This window comes from Salvia miltiorrhiza, chromosome 1, assembly GCF_028751815.1.
Source record: "Salvia miltiorrhiza cultivar Shanhuang (shh) chromosome 1, IMPLAD_Smil_shh, whole genome shotgun sequence".
Classification (NCBI taxonomy): Eukaryota; Viridiplantae; Streptophyta; class Magnoliopsida; order Lamiales; family Lamiaceae; genus Salvia; species Salvia miltiorrhiza.
The window spans coordinates 56,558,855-56,576,503 of NC_080387.1; the positions used below are offsets into that span (position 1 = coordinate 56,558,855).

At 32.0% G+C, this 17,649-nt stretch overlaps 1 protein-coding gene and 1 non-coding gene across 5 annotated transcripts; both read left to right on the forward strand.

Annotated features, from left to right (window-relative positions):
* Window positions 1–1,502: 1,502 nt before the first annotated feature.
* TRNAR-UCG (transfer RNA arginine (anticodon UCG)) lies at window positions 1,503–1,576 on the forward strand. The gene has a single exon. It is a non-coding gene; the product is annotated as a tRNA-Arg (tRNA).
* Window positions 1,577–12,186: 10,610 nt separating this feature from the next.
* LOC130995846 (uncharacterized) lies at window positions 12,187–15,719 on the forward strand. Of its 4 annotated transcripts, none has more exons than XM_057921318.1 (11): window positions 12,187–12,418; window positions 13,139–13,271; window positions 13,369–13,490; window positions 13,572–13,771; window positions 13,864–14,145; window positions 14,236–14,294; window positions 14,388–14,424; window positions 14,514–14,585; window positions 14,672–14,822; window positions 14,892–15,023; window positions 15,098–15,719. In XM_057921318.1, the coding sequence occupies exons 2-11, from the start codon at window positions 13,151–13,153 to the stop codon at window positions 15,491–15,493; spliced, it is 1,572 nt and encodes a 523-aa protein (XP_057777301.1). In that variant the 5' UTR covers window positions 12,187–12,418; window positions 13,139–13,150; the 3' UTR covers window positions 15,494–15,719. The 4 variants fall into 4 exon arrangements, with proteins under 4 accessions (XP_057777301.1, XP_057777284.1, XP_057777291.1 ...); XM_057921301.1 differs by having other exon boundaries at window positions 12,212–12,418; window positions 13,142–13,271; XM_057921308.1 differs by lacking the exon at window positions 12,187–12,418 and adding an exon at window positions 12,725–13,073 and having other exon boundaries at window positions 13,142–13,271.
* The last annotated feature ends 1,930 nt before the right edge of the window (window positions 15,720–17,649 follow it).

A 17,649-nucleotide genomic window follows, 5' to 3' on the forward strand; every position in this document is an offset into this window, starting at 1 on the left:
GAGCTATATTTAGAGCATCAACAACGGCGGGTGCAATGGCGGGATCGAACCCGGCCTATCGCACCCGCCACCGTTGTTGCACCCGGGTGCAATGGAGGTGGGGCGACTGAACGCACCTGCTGCAAAGGTGGAGCGAAGGAAATGGGTGTAGTGCACGCGCCCATTTCCGTAATTAAAAAAAAAATTAAACGGTCAAATGACCGTTGGCTTCTCAACGGTCGAATTCGGCCATTTTTTTTTTCGAAAATTGGATGTTTTAAATATTTGTTGTTTTTTTTTATTTGTAATGTTTGGATTTTTAGTTGAATGAATTTTATGTTGTTAAAATTGAAGTTGTTTAATTTAAATTGAAAAAAGAATAAAAGTAAATAGAAAATGAAATTAAAATCTATTGAACCCGGGCGGGTGCAATACCATTGCTGGAGTGGGTGCAAGGGTTGTTGATGCTCTTAGACGCTCGAGCTCAAACCAAAAAATGAAATCGAGATTTCACCCCATTTTTGTAATGTAGGTGATTATCTGCTTATTTACCATGCTTTGGTCTCATAAACGTGTGTGTGTATATATATATATATATATATATATAGGGGAGGGCTAGAATAAAAGCACTCTTAAGTGTATAAAATATAAATGATTTTCAGCCTTTAGATCATCAAGATCTACGGTTGATTCATAACCCTGTTGGATGAATTCGTGGTCCTGAGTTCGAATCCCAAAGGTAGCAAAACATTATTTTTCGCAATTCGTAACCATGTTTGATGAATTCGTAACCCTGTTGGATAAAATTCGTACATTAAAAAACGTTTATATTTATATTTTAAGAAGTGTTTTTACCGTAGCCCTCCCCTATATATATATATATATATATATATATATATTAAGTGTGAAGATACTAAAAGCATTAGGGATTTTGGCCAAAAAAATAAATAAAACTATATTTTAGTTGCAATTTTCACATGAGTTTTGACTTTCGGTGAAATTAGAGCTTAGTCTGATCCACAAAAATCAATTTTTAATTCAATATTTAATGTTTTGATTATTTATTTATTATAAAATTATGTACTTTTTGGCTTAATTAAAAATTTAGGTGAAAATTACAATTTTCATCAAAATTTGTATATTTTTTTGTGATAACCCCAAAGCATTATAGCTCAATAGTATTCTTACCCTTTTTTAATTAAAGATGAGAGATCACGGTACAAATCTCAATTCCCTATTCTTCAACTCAAAGAAAATTGTAAAGATTTGCATTGTTATGAACCTTATATAAGACACTAGTGAACTATGGGCCAAGTTGTATTAACTTCAGCCCATTTATTCGCTAGAGAATAATTAAAGTAATGATTTGTATTTTGAAATATATCGTATGGCCCAATGCAATCCATCATCCAGGTAATAAACTAAAAGTGGGAAAGATAGAGCCAATATAGATAATGGAGTGAATGTTAAATTTTAAACAATAGCTATGACAAAATGCAAATTTAGAAAAATACATCATATTCGACCGCATAGCGCAGTGGATTAGCGCGTTTGACTTCGGATCAAAAGGTCGTGGGTTCGACTCCCACTGTGGTCGATTAGTATTTTTTTTTTATCTTTTAACTCTTGAATTAAACTCAAAATAATAGTAATAATATTTACGTCGATTAGTATTTTTTTTATTATACTATTGGAATATATTTAACTCTTTCTTTTAGAGGGTTAACTGGAGATGAGAGGAAAACTCCAAATTTTTCTTTCATCCAAAAAAAAGAGAAAATATAAATATAAATAGGCAGACCAAATAAGTAGGAGAGATCAGTATTTTTTTTTATCTTTTAACTCTTGAATTAAACTCAAAATAATAGTAATAATATTTACGTCGATTAGTATTTTTTTTTATTATACTATTGGAATATATTTAACTCTTTCTTTTAGAGGGTTAACTGGAGATGAGAGGAAAACTCCAAATTTTTCTTTCATCCAAAAAAAAGAGAAAATATAAATATAAATAGGCAGACCAAATAAGTAGGAGAGATCAGAGAGTAAGAGACGAAAAAAAACAGAGAATAGGAAAACTCCAAATTTTTCTTTCATCCAAAAAAAAGAGAAAATATAAATATTTACTATTGGAATATATTTAAATATTTACTATTGGAATATATTTAACTCTTTCTTTTAGAGGGTTAACTGGAGATGAGAGGAAAACTCCAAATTTTCTTTCATCCAAAAAAAAGAGAAAATATAAATATAAATAGGCAGACCAAATAAGTAGGAGAGATCAGAGAGCAAGAGAGAAAAAAAATAGAGAATAGGAAAACTCCAAATTTTTCTTTCATCCAAAAAAAAGAGAAAATATAAATATAAATAGGCAGTCCAAATAAGTAGGACCCAATTGTATGCAGCAGCCCAACCCCACTCTTGCAGTCTCTACGTGCACTACAGATTCTCCCTTAATTTTCATTCAAATTTCAGCCTAAAACCTACCGCAGATATTTCAGGTTAATTTCCATTCTAATCCTTGATTCCGGATACAACCCCAAAAGGGTCTCCGTTTTCTTGGTTATACATTCATTCCTATATTCTGGTATTCTTCAACTAATATAAAAGTTTTTGCGATTGAAATATACCAATGCATGTGTAGTGTTATGGCTGCATACAAAGATAGCTCTGTGCATGGCGATTGCGCTGCTCCCACCTTCTCTCTGACTTTCAATCACCAATGCATGTGTAGTGTTATGGCTGCATACAAAGATAGCTCTGTGCATGGCGATTGCGCTGCTCCCACCTTCTCTCTGACTGGACTGCTGAGGAGCAGGGCCGGTCCTGAGAATAATGAGGCCCTGCGCCAAATTATAAAAATGAGCCCTTAATATATTAGCGCATCAATATATTAAAAAACAAAATTTTCCATTACTTATAAAAAATGACTTTATCTAGTAAAAAATTTTACTTGCAAAATCATCCACATCTTATCTAAAATCTCTTAATCTCTTTTTCTATACATAACTAGTATTACTCGCGTGTGATGCACGGCAAACAAAATTATATTTTTTAGAATATTATATTTAGAAAATAAAATTCTATAAGTTACTTATATTATTATCTAAAATAACTCTAATAAAGATAATAGCATTAAAATGAAGATAAAATTATCTTATAATTGGAGGCATATAAAATGAATGACCAAGATCTTGACAAAACCTTTTAACTAACGATTATTATTATCTATTTAAAAAATTTCCACCAAAATATCTAGATATTCTAGTAGTTTTGAAATGTTTTTTGGAACTTTTAATTACTTTTTACTGATTTGCATTTCATAATATATTTTTTTGAGACGTTAATTGACTGTAAATCCACAAACTATTAGTGAATTTTGCTATTTTTTCAACTATATAAAGTTGCAATATAAATACATAAACTTTAGCTCATTCCGGAATTTTCCCTGAATTTTAATTTCGTTCATACATGACAAAATTAAAGATGATATAATATATACACATTATATTAAAATAACTTATACAAAATTTCTACTGAAATATACACAGTACTAATATATATATATATATATATATATATATATATATGTGTGTGTGTGTGTGTGTGTGTGAGTGTGTTAATATATTATATCTATATCTATTATATATATATATATATAATGAATATATAGTTTAATTTTAAAATTTGTATTTTGATAAAATTAACAAATACAACCTAGCAACGATGAAATTTAAAATTTATCATGATCAAGGATCATAACATTTTAAAATTTGTTTATTTTATTTTGTTTTTTCATATTTTTACTATATATTAATATTTTTATATTAATATTTTTTATTATAACAATTTAATGCAATTATAAAGATTAAACTTATATTTGTTCATTTTAGAACTCTTTAGCTTAAAATATAAATTTGTAGATATATATATATATATATATATATATATATATATATATATCTTAAAAATAGAATTTCTAATATGGTTTACATTTATTAAATTTTTAGTACGTTTTTGTATGAATTTATTATTATTATTATTATTATTATTATTATTATTATTATTATTATTATTATTATTATTATTATTATTATTATTATTATTATTATCTAGTGTAGACGAAATTGATAAAAAAAAATAGAAACAAAAAATTATTTCCAAAAATAGTAAGGTGATTTTTGACAGGAAAACATAACTTACTATTTTTGAAAGTGGTTGAGCTTATATATATAAATATTGTCAAATCATTCAATCTCTCTAGGGACATTGACGATCTCAAATGCGTTTTCAACGATTTTAAAATTGAGAAGCTCCTTTTAGTATAACAGTATGTCAATAACTGGCATTGTCAGCATAATTTTATATTTCGATTTGAACTTTGAAGTTTTAATATAATATAAATTTGACAATAAGTTATATTGCCCAATATTTTTTAGTATATATAAAGTCTATAATTAATGAGATATATTTAAAATTTTGGGCCCTCAAAATTATGTTACAAAATTATTATCAAATTAATTTGAAATTGATTTTAAATTGAACTTTGAATTTTTGACAATAAATTAGGTTATCTAAATTTTTTAGTATACATAAAGCCTATAATTAATGAGATATATTAAAAAATTGGGCCCTCAATTTTTTGGGGCCTTGGGCCATCGACCATGCCGGCCCGCCCTCAGGACAGGAGGATGCCTTATTGCAGAAGGGCCTGCTCGTGTAAGTGCATTTTCATTTCTATTTATAGGTTGTTTCTTGATTTTTTACTCTTGGTGATTCTGTGATTTATTTGATGATTTGGAGTATGTAATTTCTGGTTCTTGTGGCTGGAATTTGAATTTTTTCTTGATTGCTCATATTGATTCTTTGAAGTCGCTTAGTAGTTCGTTAATGTAGCGTATTTGCATTTTACAGCTGAAATTCTTGTGTGGTTTATGCTTTTCTTGATCTTTCTTGAATCTTGATAATGTGATCGAGCTCTTTTTTTTCATGTCTCTTGTGTTGGGATTGGTTTCTGTATTCTGAATTTCGATTAATGGCTTCCCAGTTATGTGGCTTCTTCAAAAGATCTCTACCCCATGAAATTTTACTATTAGTTGAGATTTCATGCAGTTATGCCTCCGAGTCAAACAGTGTCATGCGCTATGCAAAGATTTCTGCGCTGCTAAATGAAAAATCAATCCGGGATGTTGCATTACGTCATGCGAGGATGAGTGTGAGTCCTTTTCTCAGTATATATTCTAGTAGATTGTAACTTTGTAACCACGAGCCACAACAATTGTTAAATTATGAGATATTTGATCTTGCTTTTGTAACTGTTCTTACCTCCAACATCACTGAAATAGTATATGCTATTTCCTTCAACTTATTTCTTGATGATTTAGATGATCTCAACGCTTAGATGAGAACGATAATTCATTGGATTTCACACTCTCTTTTAAGTGATGGATATGTAGAAGGGCATGAGTTATTTTTAAATTAGTGATCTATCAATTGAATTTGGTATCACAGAAGAAAGAAGCTAGCAAGAGTAGCAAGACATGGATCAGAGGAGAACTAAAGATAGAAAGGTTCATATCTCTCTTGACTCATCTCCTGCTTCGTTATGTTTTTTTCTCATTCGTTAACAACAGCGTTGAAGTTGCATTTGGCAGTTGAGTTTAGTTGTTTATACTCATTTGAAAGGAGCTGTATTACTCGATAATAGAATCTTGTATCTTTGATATGCATGATGGTGGTATCAGAAAGTCCATTTTATTGATGCTTACACGAGTTAAACAGAACAGGAGCAATAGTAGAAATTATTTAAATGTTCATGGCAGCTCATGGCTGCTAAACCTCAGAAAACACATATTTCATTACATGTGTGTGTGTGTGTGGATTTTGATAAAATGTTACCTCTCTATTGCTAGTTAGTATTCGATGTTAACTTGGATACACTTAACAGACAAGTAATCAAGTGTATGAGTTTGTATAAGGACCTTTGCACATCTTTATTTCTTGCAACTGTTTAGACCTCAATTCTTCATTAACGAGATGCAGATACAGAATCGCAGAATGATTTGTTCGACTCGGTATCATGCTAGTTTCTGATATGCTCACTTTGGTTTATCTGATCTTATGCAGACTTGAAAAGCACAAAGAATATGATGACATTCTCTGGTAATTCTGCAAAGGCTTATTGCATGCACGGTGCACCTTATGCTGTGAGTATGGTACCTAAGTTTGTTGATTCAAACATAGATTAGCAGTTACTTGTGAACTACTTTACTAAAGATGTGGAGTTTTTCCATTTTTGGATAATTCAAGAATCTTGATGATAACTTGCCAAGAACTAGAGTTTTCCACTTTTATGTTGTAGTTTTGGTATTTCTCTTAATGGTTTTGTTTTCTGGTAGTCTATTTGTTTTTTATCTGTTACTTGGGGTTTTTAACCTTCACTTTTCTTAATTCGTTTTTCTAATTCCATTTTGTTAATGTTCTTTCTTAATTATCATATTTATGGTTATAAAATTTAATGAAAACCCTTTATATACGGATGGATAACTTAGTTGAGCAATATATAATCTTAGCCATTTTGAATAAGCAAAATTGTAAAATTAGCCACTTTTATAAAATAACATAAGGTTTTTCTAGCCATTGTTTTGGCAATTTGTCTACAAAAGTTTTGTCACACTTGGAAGTTGGACCAGAATATTTGCCCCTAGATGTTTATTTAGGCCAATAGCTATTGTAGAGTATTTATCTCCTATTTTATTTCACACTTGTGTAAAATGACATTAGTGGCATCCCACTTGCAACCTATCAGCTTGCTAACCATAAATGGTTTGCTTTATGTCAAATTACACAATAAAGAGGGTTATTTATAACTCCAATACTATCATATAATTGAAATAGCTTAAAAACAGCAAACTAAACATAGATTAGCATATAGCATCCAAGTGTGACAAAGTAACTAAAAGTGGCGATATATATAACTTTTTTTTATAGCGGTAGCTAATATTAAAGATTATTCTTATATATATATATATATATATATATATATATATAAATTAACAGTATTCTGGATTATTCATTTTGGTTCATTTTGAAGGTGTCTATAATTGATTGGGGAAAGATCAAATGAGTTACATGGATGCTTAAAAAAAAGAGAAATACAATTATTCAATATTGAATCATCTACCGATTTGATAATATTTTAGAATTTATTTTCGAATTCGGAACTTAGTCCACGACTACTTAAATGTCATTTATTATGGCTTTGAGTTAGTTACTTCTCTATGAAAAATAAAAATCTTTGGATCACTCAATTTTTCCGCCCCCAACCTTTAACTCTTATGAATTATGACCCCACCCCAAAAAGCCTATTTTGGCTGCACAAACTCTATAAAAGGAGGATTCCAAAAATTAAAAGAGTTTTCTGTAACTTTATATATCAGACGTATCCAATTATCGTGAAAGCAACATATAATGTCCGTTTCTTCAAATTAAAACAATACATTCGGACTAACAAGTAACGAAACATCTGGGGGTGTTTGGTTCAATAATAAAAAAGTTATTAATAAAATCATTCAATTTAATTAAATATTTAAATTGCATAATTTAATGTGTGATGAATTAACTCGATTCACACTCTAATAATTCAATTGAATAATTATTTATCATCTTAAAATTAAATTGATTATTTAGACCCTCTATTATAATGCAAAATTTCAATCACACATACCTTCACTGAAATTATTATTGATTTCATTTGTCATTATTTTTTTTTACATTTCTGGTAGGAATATTATAGAAAATAAACATTATTGTTTTCTACTAAAGTTCTCTCTCTCTCACTCACTCTCTCTCTCTATATATATAGGAAGGGTTCAAATGAGAACGGAGAACCATCATCAATCCTTGGATCATAAATATTAATGGTGGATGCATCATTTTGATGGATAAATGCACCATCTGGGTTCGAATTTTGAAGGGAGCAATTTTTTATTTTTTATTTTCCATTTTCCCGCATGCAGTTAATTGTACAACGAATGCAGTAACTTACACCTCAGTGCAGTGGTCTCAGATCTCATTTTAAATTGCGATTTTCACTATAATCAACCATATATATATATATATATATATATATATATATATATATATATATATCACAATCTTTTAATTTATCCTACATCACAATCAATTAATTCAAACACAAAACTAAATAATTCAAACAATCCCAATCTTACTCTATCCTATTAGTTTTATTTATTTCACCCACCAAACCAAACACTATCCTAAAAAAATCATATTCTGGAGTTCCAAATTTTGGCCGAAATAAATTTGAAGCCATGAGAAAAAGTAAATGGTTTACAAAATTACTCGGCACAATATTTCGTTGGTTTTCATTTATTTTCAACTCGCACGTAATTTTGACGAAGTGACTTTTTTTCACTATATACAGTATTATTTTGCGTTGGTTTGGTGAAATAATAATGTTTTCTTAATTAAGTTTTAGTCGACAAACAAGACCTACATGAATCAGCTCTCGCGTTTTCACGTACGTAAAATCGTAATTCTTGAACTAACGTAATCAGTTCCGTAATCATTTTCAGAAAAGCGCTATTCACACGTTCCGATACTATTGATAAAATAATTTGGGATTTTAATAATCAGATGGTATTTATTTGAAGGCTCTAATATTGACCGGAATCTAATTTCCTCCTTCTGTGACTTGACTACTTTTAGAAATTCGGTTGGAAAGACGAGTCAGATTCGTTGCACTTCTATCTCATCATAATTAAATTAAATGACTTTTTCTTTTGTCTATTCTTAATTCTTATTTTGGTTAGAACCTATGACTTGCTTTTAAATATATTTGTCCTCGTTCTGTTAATTAATTTCTCCAATTACTCCAAAAGTGGCTACGTCAAAAAGGTTCGATTATGGTATTTTATTTTTTCATTTTCATTTAATTAGTATGTGCGTGATAACACCTCTAGATAAAAATTTCAAGATATATATACCCACTTTTATAAAGAAGTTTACTTATCTACGCAAGATTTTAAGAGTATTATTTTTATTGAAATTTCTATTTTAAGGATAATTATATTCATTGATCCAAAAAAAAAAAAGGATAATTATATTCATTGATCGGTTGTAAATGAGTATTAGCGAAGGAGTTGTTGAGTTTGGCGCCAGTCTTTTGGCAGGTAGAGTTTTTTACTGTACAATTTAGTGAAGGTGGATTTTTGTTAGTAGGAATGGATAAATGTGGTTTGATTTTGATTAATAGGATGTAAATAGTCAGATTTTGATTATAGAGTATTAGACTTTGGCAGTCATGTGGGCTGCTGTTTTGTGTTGTTGATCCATACTTAACTCCTTTCTCTATTTTTCCCATTCCTGTCTGTCTGTTTCAAAATATTGATAGGGCATGGCATGGGGCTTTACCTTTAACCCAACATATTCACAAAAAACAAACAAACAACATATGTAGTGTGTGTTAAATTAAAAGAATGTTTACTCCTTACTCGTTAGTGCAACTGCAGGGAAAGAACTTAAATTGCTTCACGGATTTGAACTCTAATTTATTTATTAAAGAAATTGAAAAAAATTCTACTACTATTTTATACTCTCTCAAATGTTAAGATGACATACATAATAAATATCCATAGTCAGATCGATATACTATATTATAATTGTATGTAATGACATTTTTTAAGATTGCGATTCTCCGAAAATGAAGGCACTACTGAAATACTTATTGAGGATCCCATCTGTTATTTACCACATGAGATCACCTGTCCCATTATTTTGTGTGTACCACTCTTAATAGGAAAAAAGTTTACAATTGAAAACAGCACGATAGTTTTCAGAAAACAAAAAAATAGAAAGAAAAAGAAAATGGGGCCTCGTTTTGTAAGTATAAAAGATGATTATAAAAAGATGGCGTAATTTATTTTTATTTTTATTTTTTTTATTTGAGAGGAAAACGATATGGAGTCTAATAAGATTGCTATGCTCCACAGTCCACATATTATATGATGAACTACTTATATTTTAGCTTGATATTTTTTTTAAGGGTGCTTTTACTTTGATGGATAAATTTATCAGTAAAAGATGAAGGATGATAAAAATTTATGCCTTTAAATATCTTATTTCTTTTTCAATATTTAACACAAAAGAGAAGTTCGTCATTTTTTTTCTTATTTTCACTTAATGGATGAATAATATTATCCACTCAAAAATAGAGGAATAATATTATCCATTCTTGAAGTGAAAATGAGGAAGGAAAAATGGTGAATTTTTCTTTTGTGTCAAATGTTGAAAAAGAAAAGAGATATTTAAAGGCATAAATTTTTGTTCTCTCTCATTTTCCAATAATAAATTTATCCATCAAAGTACACGCACCCTAATATGTATAGTTAAGGTATATTCTTTTTTATTGATTAATTTATTATGGAAAAATAATGAATAACAAAAATTTATGTATTTAAATGTTTCAATTTGATGAAGAGTAATATGTGCAGAGCAGAGAAATGATATAAGACAGAGGAGTGGGCTTCATCAGAGAAATGGGCTTCCGCAGAGAAGTCAGAGGGATGGGCCTTATCAGAGGAACGGTCCGCGCCAGAGAAGTCATTCTCGCCAGGGAAATGGCTTTCGCCAGAGGAATCACCAAAAGAGCGGAAAAATCTCCCGCTTGAAGACAGAATTACTATTATGCCCCCGACCACGCGAGATGCGTGCTCCAATGATGAAATTACCCTTTTACCCTTAACGTGTAATCTATAAATAGCCATGAGCACGTACCTTGTAAACGGACGCTATCTTCATTTGCAATACAGTGGCAATCGAATTTTTGTGCTTTCAACCTTACTTTTCTCTCTCGTTTCTCAAGCAACACTAGGTATAATTCGAAATCCAATGATAATATACCGATTAAATCTATACTCGTTCAATCATACTTCACCACAATTTTTTCCCCTCATTTTCTATAAAAGAGAATTTTACCATTGTTTGTTCCTTCTTTCACTACAAGAAAAGGTGTCGGACACCGACAGAATTTACGACGGACTTGTGTCCATCGTGGATCACCGACGACGGTACAACGATGAAAAGGAAAATCTCGACCGGTCGACTATTTTGCCGACAGACAAATTACCGACGAACGTATTTCCGCTGTTAAACTATTTTTAAATTATGAATCAATATTTTAATTTAAATCACCGACGGATTGAGCACCGACGAAGAATATTTTGTTATTAAATTTTTTTAATTAATAATCAATTATTTTAATTTAATTTACTGATGGACTTGTTACCGTCGTTATTTCATTTAAAAATCAATAATTGAATTTATTCATTAAAATTTACCGACGGATTCTGTTCCGTCAGTGAGCCCTAGGTTGAGGAGATTAATTAATTAATCGGGCTCCTTTGATTTTCAGATTTTCAGAACTCCTCTCCTTTCATTTTTTGAACTCCCTTCCTTCGATTCCCAATCGCCGCCGGTAATCGGCCCGTCTCCCTGCCGTCGAAATCGCTGCCGCCTTCGTCTCTTGCGCTTTGTCGCTATGAAGAGCCCCCACGGCACAGACCGCCGTGAAGAGCCACCACGACGTCACTCTATTTTTGGTGTGTTATCACTCGTTCAAGTGATAAAAAAAATGAATGAATGAAAAATGATAACTTTTTCTTTTGAAGAAAATGAGGGGAAAAAAAAAGAAATATTTAAAAGCATAAATTTTTGTTATTTCTCTTTTTTTCATTATAAATTTATTTCATATAGAGTTAAGACAAGTCTGACATGAAATTTCCCACCTTAAATTTTAATTTCATGTCAATTAATTAAATAGGGTTCCAACTACAAGTCTATTTTTCCGTTGGCACGAAAAATTTAATTCAGCAGCCAAATGATATCTATCTATATAAACCCAAATTTTCAACTAAGAAAAATCTCCCCAAATAGTAACCGAAGGTATAATAAAGGACTAAAGGAGAAGACGGGGAAAAGATAACGGGGTAAAAAAGTCCAATTCGCATGGGATTGGTCCTCTGTTGAAGCGTTTGACTTCATGCAAATTCTAACAATCAAATATATAAAACAATATTTGAAAATTCCAAACTTTCTAGATGACAATTATCATTCCAATACGACTTTATTTAATTTCCATATATATAGTGCAAGACTGAGAGCTAGAACCAAAATTCATTTCAAAATATTTATTCATATATATATATATCTTCCTACCTATTAATTAAACCCAAACCTCCTTTAACCCGTTTCTTTCTGAAAATACAAGCTAGGATTCCTACTCCGAACTGGATAACAAGAAATTATCACAAGACTTCATTAATAATCGAAGACGCGAATTAAATTTGGTTTCACCAAGCAAATCCAAATCCAAAGACGCAAGAGGAAAAGAAGTAGAAGTGTTAATTTGTTTTTCACAGTAAGTTTTTCTTGAGGTTTTCTCTTGCATGTACCTTTCATGGCGGTGTGTGTGAATCTTCAAGGTTTTTGAGCATATCTTTAATAGTTAAAACTACGACGTTTAAAATCGACCTAAATCCGACGTCCAAGTGCGTTGTTCTTGGACCTTTCTATGGTACAACTCCAGAACTAGCTAATTAAGATTAAAGTTGGGATTTTTAGCTTTTCTTGTTATGCTTTAACAAGTTGTTTTTCCTTGAATCTTCTTCTTGATTTTGTGCTTTATGTTGGTGGATGCATGACCAAAATATACTTTACTTGCCCACCTAATTCTAAAAAGCTATAAGCCTCCTTCCTTCCCTCTCTCTCTCTCAATTAGCTTCTTTTTTTTCTCTTGCACCCACTATCCTTTCCATGATAAAGACTATAGCTTTTATGCCTAATTGCATTCTTTTCCCATCATTTGTTTCACACATCAAAACCACATATTTTTTCCAGTACTCCCTTTTTTCCAAAATTTGATTTATTATGGCCCCTGGCTACATCCCTAGATTATTAGAAAAATATCATCAGTCTTGGTAAATTAGTCCCTAGTTATAGGTTGTGCCTTAATTAAATAAACAATTAAGCTGCATGTTAGTGGAGGCAGTGATCTAATCCCAGTTGTAGATTAGGTACGTACCTCATTATTTCTATCGTATTTTCAATATCACAAATTCATTAGTGATTTTGGTGGCAGCAGGTTGAAGATATGGTCTCTATAGGTGGCGGCTCGTCCATGGCAACAATCCTACTTATCGTCACCATTAGCATGGCCTTAAACTTCACCTTGCTTGCAGCCCTACCAATCTTGTCAAGCAGCTCACAATCAGGTAATTAATTCAACATATTTTTTTTAGGTATCATGTTTATAAGTCTATATTTAAATTTGATCATCACATCAAGTTATGAACATACTATTTATTTCAGGGAGATTATTAGCTGAAACGAGTAACGGATCAAACTTGGATGATACCGTGAGAGTAGACCCTTTGGATGGTTTCAAGAAATACAGAGGAGGGTATGATATAACAGACAAAAACTATTGGAGTGTAAGCATCTATTCCTCTGCATAAAAATAGTCTAAACATACAAGAATTATAGTCTTATATATGTTGTTTTTTCGCGTGCAGTCGACTGCATTCACAGGCATATACGGATACAGCATCGCAGCTGTGTGGCTTCTGTGTGGTGTTTTATATGGAGGATTTCTCCTTGTAAGAAGCTGTTGTTTGAAGGGAAGAAGAAACCTCAAGAAAAAGAGACAACTTTGTCACAAAAATTGCTATGTCCTACCTCTTCTTTTGGCTGTTGTTTTCACCCTTCTTGCTATGTAAGTAAACTCTGTCAAAAGCCAACAACATTAACTAACTATGTTTTGTCATTAGATGTTAATTTGGATTGAATGTCTTGTGTTCATCTCAGATTGGGGATTGGCCTAGCTCTTGGAGGGAATGCCAAGTTCCACGCGAGGGCCAAGACAGTGATAGACATCATAATCGACACAGCAGATGAGGCCTCGGACACAATATACAACACAACTGGAGCCATGAGGGAGATGAGCATTACACTTGAAGCTGTTGACGCGGATCCTGAGGCCACGCGCTTCCTGAGTGAAACGTCCCAGAGGCTCGATGCTCAGGCTAACGACATAGCCAGGCAAGCTTCAAAGAACAGGCGCCTCATCGACAAGGTCCTCAAGATTGTGTATGTGTCTTCTCCCATCTCTCTCTATGCAATGACCATCTCTTGTGCCTCACTGCAGAGGAATGACCGCTTATTTGCTGATCTTTGCAGGTATATAATCACAACTGTCACAGTTTCTTTGACTTTGGTAGCTGTCATTGCTCTTCTAGGTAACACTAAATTACTCCTTCACCTCCATCCAAATATATCAACTGCATCAAAATCATTCCTTAAAACTAACTGAATTCTCTTTGTTAATACAGCATTAGGCATCTTAAAATTTCCGAGGACTGTTCAAGTGTAAGTGTTACTGTTTCCATCTTATTTCTTGTTCAAGATTTGCCAAAATTGAGTTTTTTTCTCTCATAAATTCACTTACCCTCTTGCAGACTGATTGCAATATGCTGGATTTTGACCGTCCTATGCTGGTTGTTTTTTGGAATTTATTTCTTCCTAGAAAAGTACATTCCTCACTTCCTTAACTCTCACTAAACTAACAAAAGACACATACTACTTGATACTGATTCAACATGTGTTGCTTCCCCAGCTTCTCGAAAGACACGTGCACGGCGCTAGAAAGCTTCCAGAAGGATCCATACAACAACAGCTTGAGCTCCATCCTACCCTGCGACGAGCTGCTGTCTGCAAAGTCAGTCCTGGATGATGTGAGTGCAGGAATCTACGACTTAGTAAACGAGGTACCATTCCCACATTGGATTTCTTGCAATCCACAAAATTACAAAAATCTGAGATTTAAAAAAATGCAGGTGAACAACAACATATCCACATCATACGGCAACATCGTACAGATCTGCAACCCCTTCTCCCCGCCGCCTCTGTACGAGTACCAGCCCTGGACCTGCCCCTCTTCCTCCATCCAAATAGGCGACATCCCTCGGGTAACGACTCAATCATCTCATCCCCGCTACATTTTGCTTAATTAATTAATTAATGAATTGGTGATGGCATGCAGGTGCTGCGCCTGCTGGTGTGCCCCGACTCGGAGGGGCCGACGTGCAACGGGGGGATCGTGGTGGCGGCGAGCGAGTACTACACCATCGAAGCCTACACGACGTCCATCCAGAAGCTTCTAGACGTGTACCCCGGCATGGAGGCGCTGGTGGAGTGCGAGACGGTCGAGCTTGCCTTCGCCGAGATCCTCCAAAACGAGTGCGCCCCGCTCAAGAGGTACGCTAAGATGGTGTGGGCTGCGCTGCTATTTCTCTCTCTAACCATGGTTTCCTTAGTCCTCGTATGGACGGCCGGAGCGCACCACCAACGCTCACGGCATTCTTTCGGCGGCTCTGTCAAACCGCACTCTATTGATCTGCATGACACCGTTGACGGCAAGCCGAATTTGGACGTCTGATTGGAGGTGGATACGACCGTACAACGTTAGATTTTTTGTACAGGATTATAGCAGGTATAGATGATTAATACAATACACACAGTAGGATTATACGAATACGAGATGGAGCCAATGGGGACAAACAAACCCCCGCTCTCGCGCGGATTTTTTTTTTTTTTTTTTAATGTCAATGAAAAATAATGTATTTATTTTACTTATTCATTTATTTAATGTTAAGTTTCTTGAATACAGAATCTTGCTACAGCTGCACATAGTTGCAAATCAACGTCAGGCTAATATGATCTCGTCACTGTCTTCTTCGATCTCTGATATGGTTCATTTATGAGAGAGTTGCAATTGGAATTTTATCTCATTTTTAGTACATCAACGTGAGTTTCTCATTTATCACGTAATGAAGCTTATGAATTTATTATAATCATAAAAAAGATTATATATATAATAATATGTAACTTCAAAAGAATATAATAATAATAATAATAATAATAATAATAATAATAATAATAATAATAATAATAATAATAATAATAATAATAATAATAATAATAATAATATGTTATATGACTATATTATTGGGTTTTGGATTGGGACACCCAAAAATAGAATATACTCGAACCATAGAATTGGAGGTGAGTGTGGAGATGTGAACCCCAAAAAATTTTACTTTTAAAATTAATTTTTTCATAAAAAGAAATATGATACTTAAAGTGAAACAACCCAAAAACAAAAACAATGTGTAGTTAGTGAACTAATTGTGAGTGGTACAATAATAATGTGTGGATCATAATGATATATGGTGTAGTTAATAAATTATGTTAGAATATTTGTTAATTATGTGTTAAATTTTTATTTTAGATAATGACGCATTAAAATGGAATGTTCAAAGATGATCTATTGAAAATCTGAAATGGGACAGTATCTATGTCTATTTATTTTATTTTATTTTTGAAAAAACAGGAGCTATTATTAATTCAAGTACAACCTGCTATGAGTTGATGGAAACTATGCCAATATATGAAGACTTCGGCCCAAGCCCGAGTCTATAAGGGCCCAATTACTAGAAATAAGGGCCGGATTTATTTATTGGGTTTAGAACATCTGTCGATTCTATTTCGACTCTTATAAATTTATTTAGAGAGTCGTCACTATCTATTTGCGTCGCAAACGAAAGCCAACTACAACTGCAAGTGCTTTCAACAACTGTTTTCTTTTCAAAGAGCAACTAGAGAACGTTACACTATGCATGCTCAATTATAAAAGAAAATCAGAAAGTGCTGTTTTTTAAAATACTTTTTATTTTCACATAATTTATTAACGTTTTGATAGAAATAACACATAAACGTGATATGCGAGGTATATCACATTTCTAGTGGTGAGAGTTATATGTGACGATAAATTTGATACAATATGTAAAGGTTTATGAACAAAATTCTTATTAGGTCATGATGATTTTATAAAATCGAATATGGAAAGAAACTAAAATTAACCCAACATTGACACAATATGAATTACAGATATAACTTATCACATAACAAAATATTAGAGATCATGTTTTAGGGCTCGATTGATATCTTCATGGGATCATGTTTTAATTCCTTTTTATTAAAATTCATTTAGTGTACATACATTAATTACCGACTAAAAATTGAATTGAAATAGAATAGTATTGGCAGATACTGAAACCACAACCAGGGACGGAGCTAGGAATTAATTTCAGGGGGGCTGAAACTGTACGGCCGCCCCCGAGAAATTTTTTTTGGGCATTCTGTATATTTAAGGTATTTTTTTATTAAAATACGAGCATAATACTAATAATAACGAACAATATTTTCATAGATTATATAGTTTCAATATATCACAAAACTTTTTTTGGACATTCCGTATATTTAAGACATTTTTTATTAAAGGGCAAGCATAATAATAATAATAACAAACAACATGTTCACAGATTATATATTACAAATTAGTTTCAATACATTATAATTTTTTTTAGCATTTCATACATATTAGACATTTTTTTTATTAAAAGACAAGTATAATAGTAATAATAACAAACAATATTTCATAGATTATATAGTTTTAAATAACGGAATTATCCTTAAATTAAGTATATATATGAGAGAATATAATAACCAAATACTCTTTTATAAAACAAAATT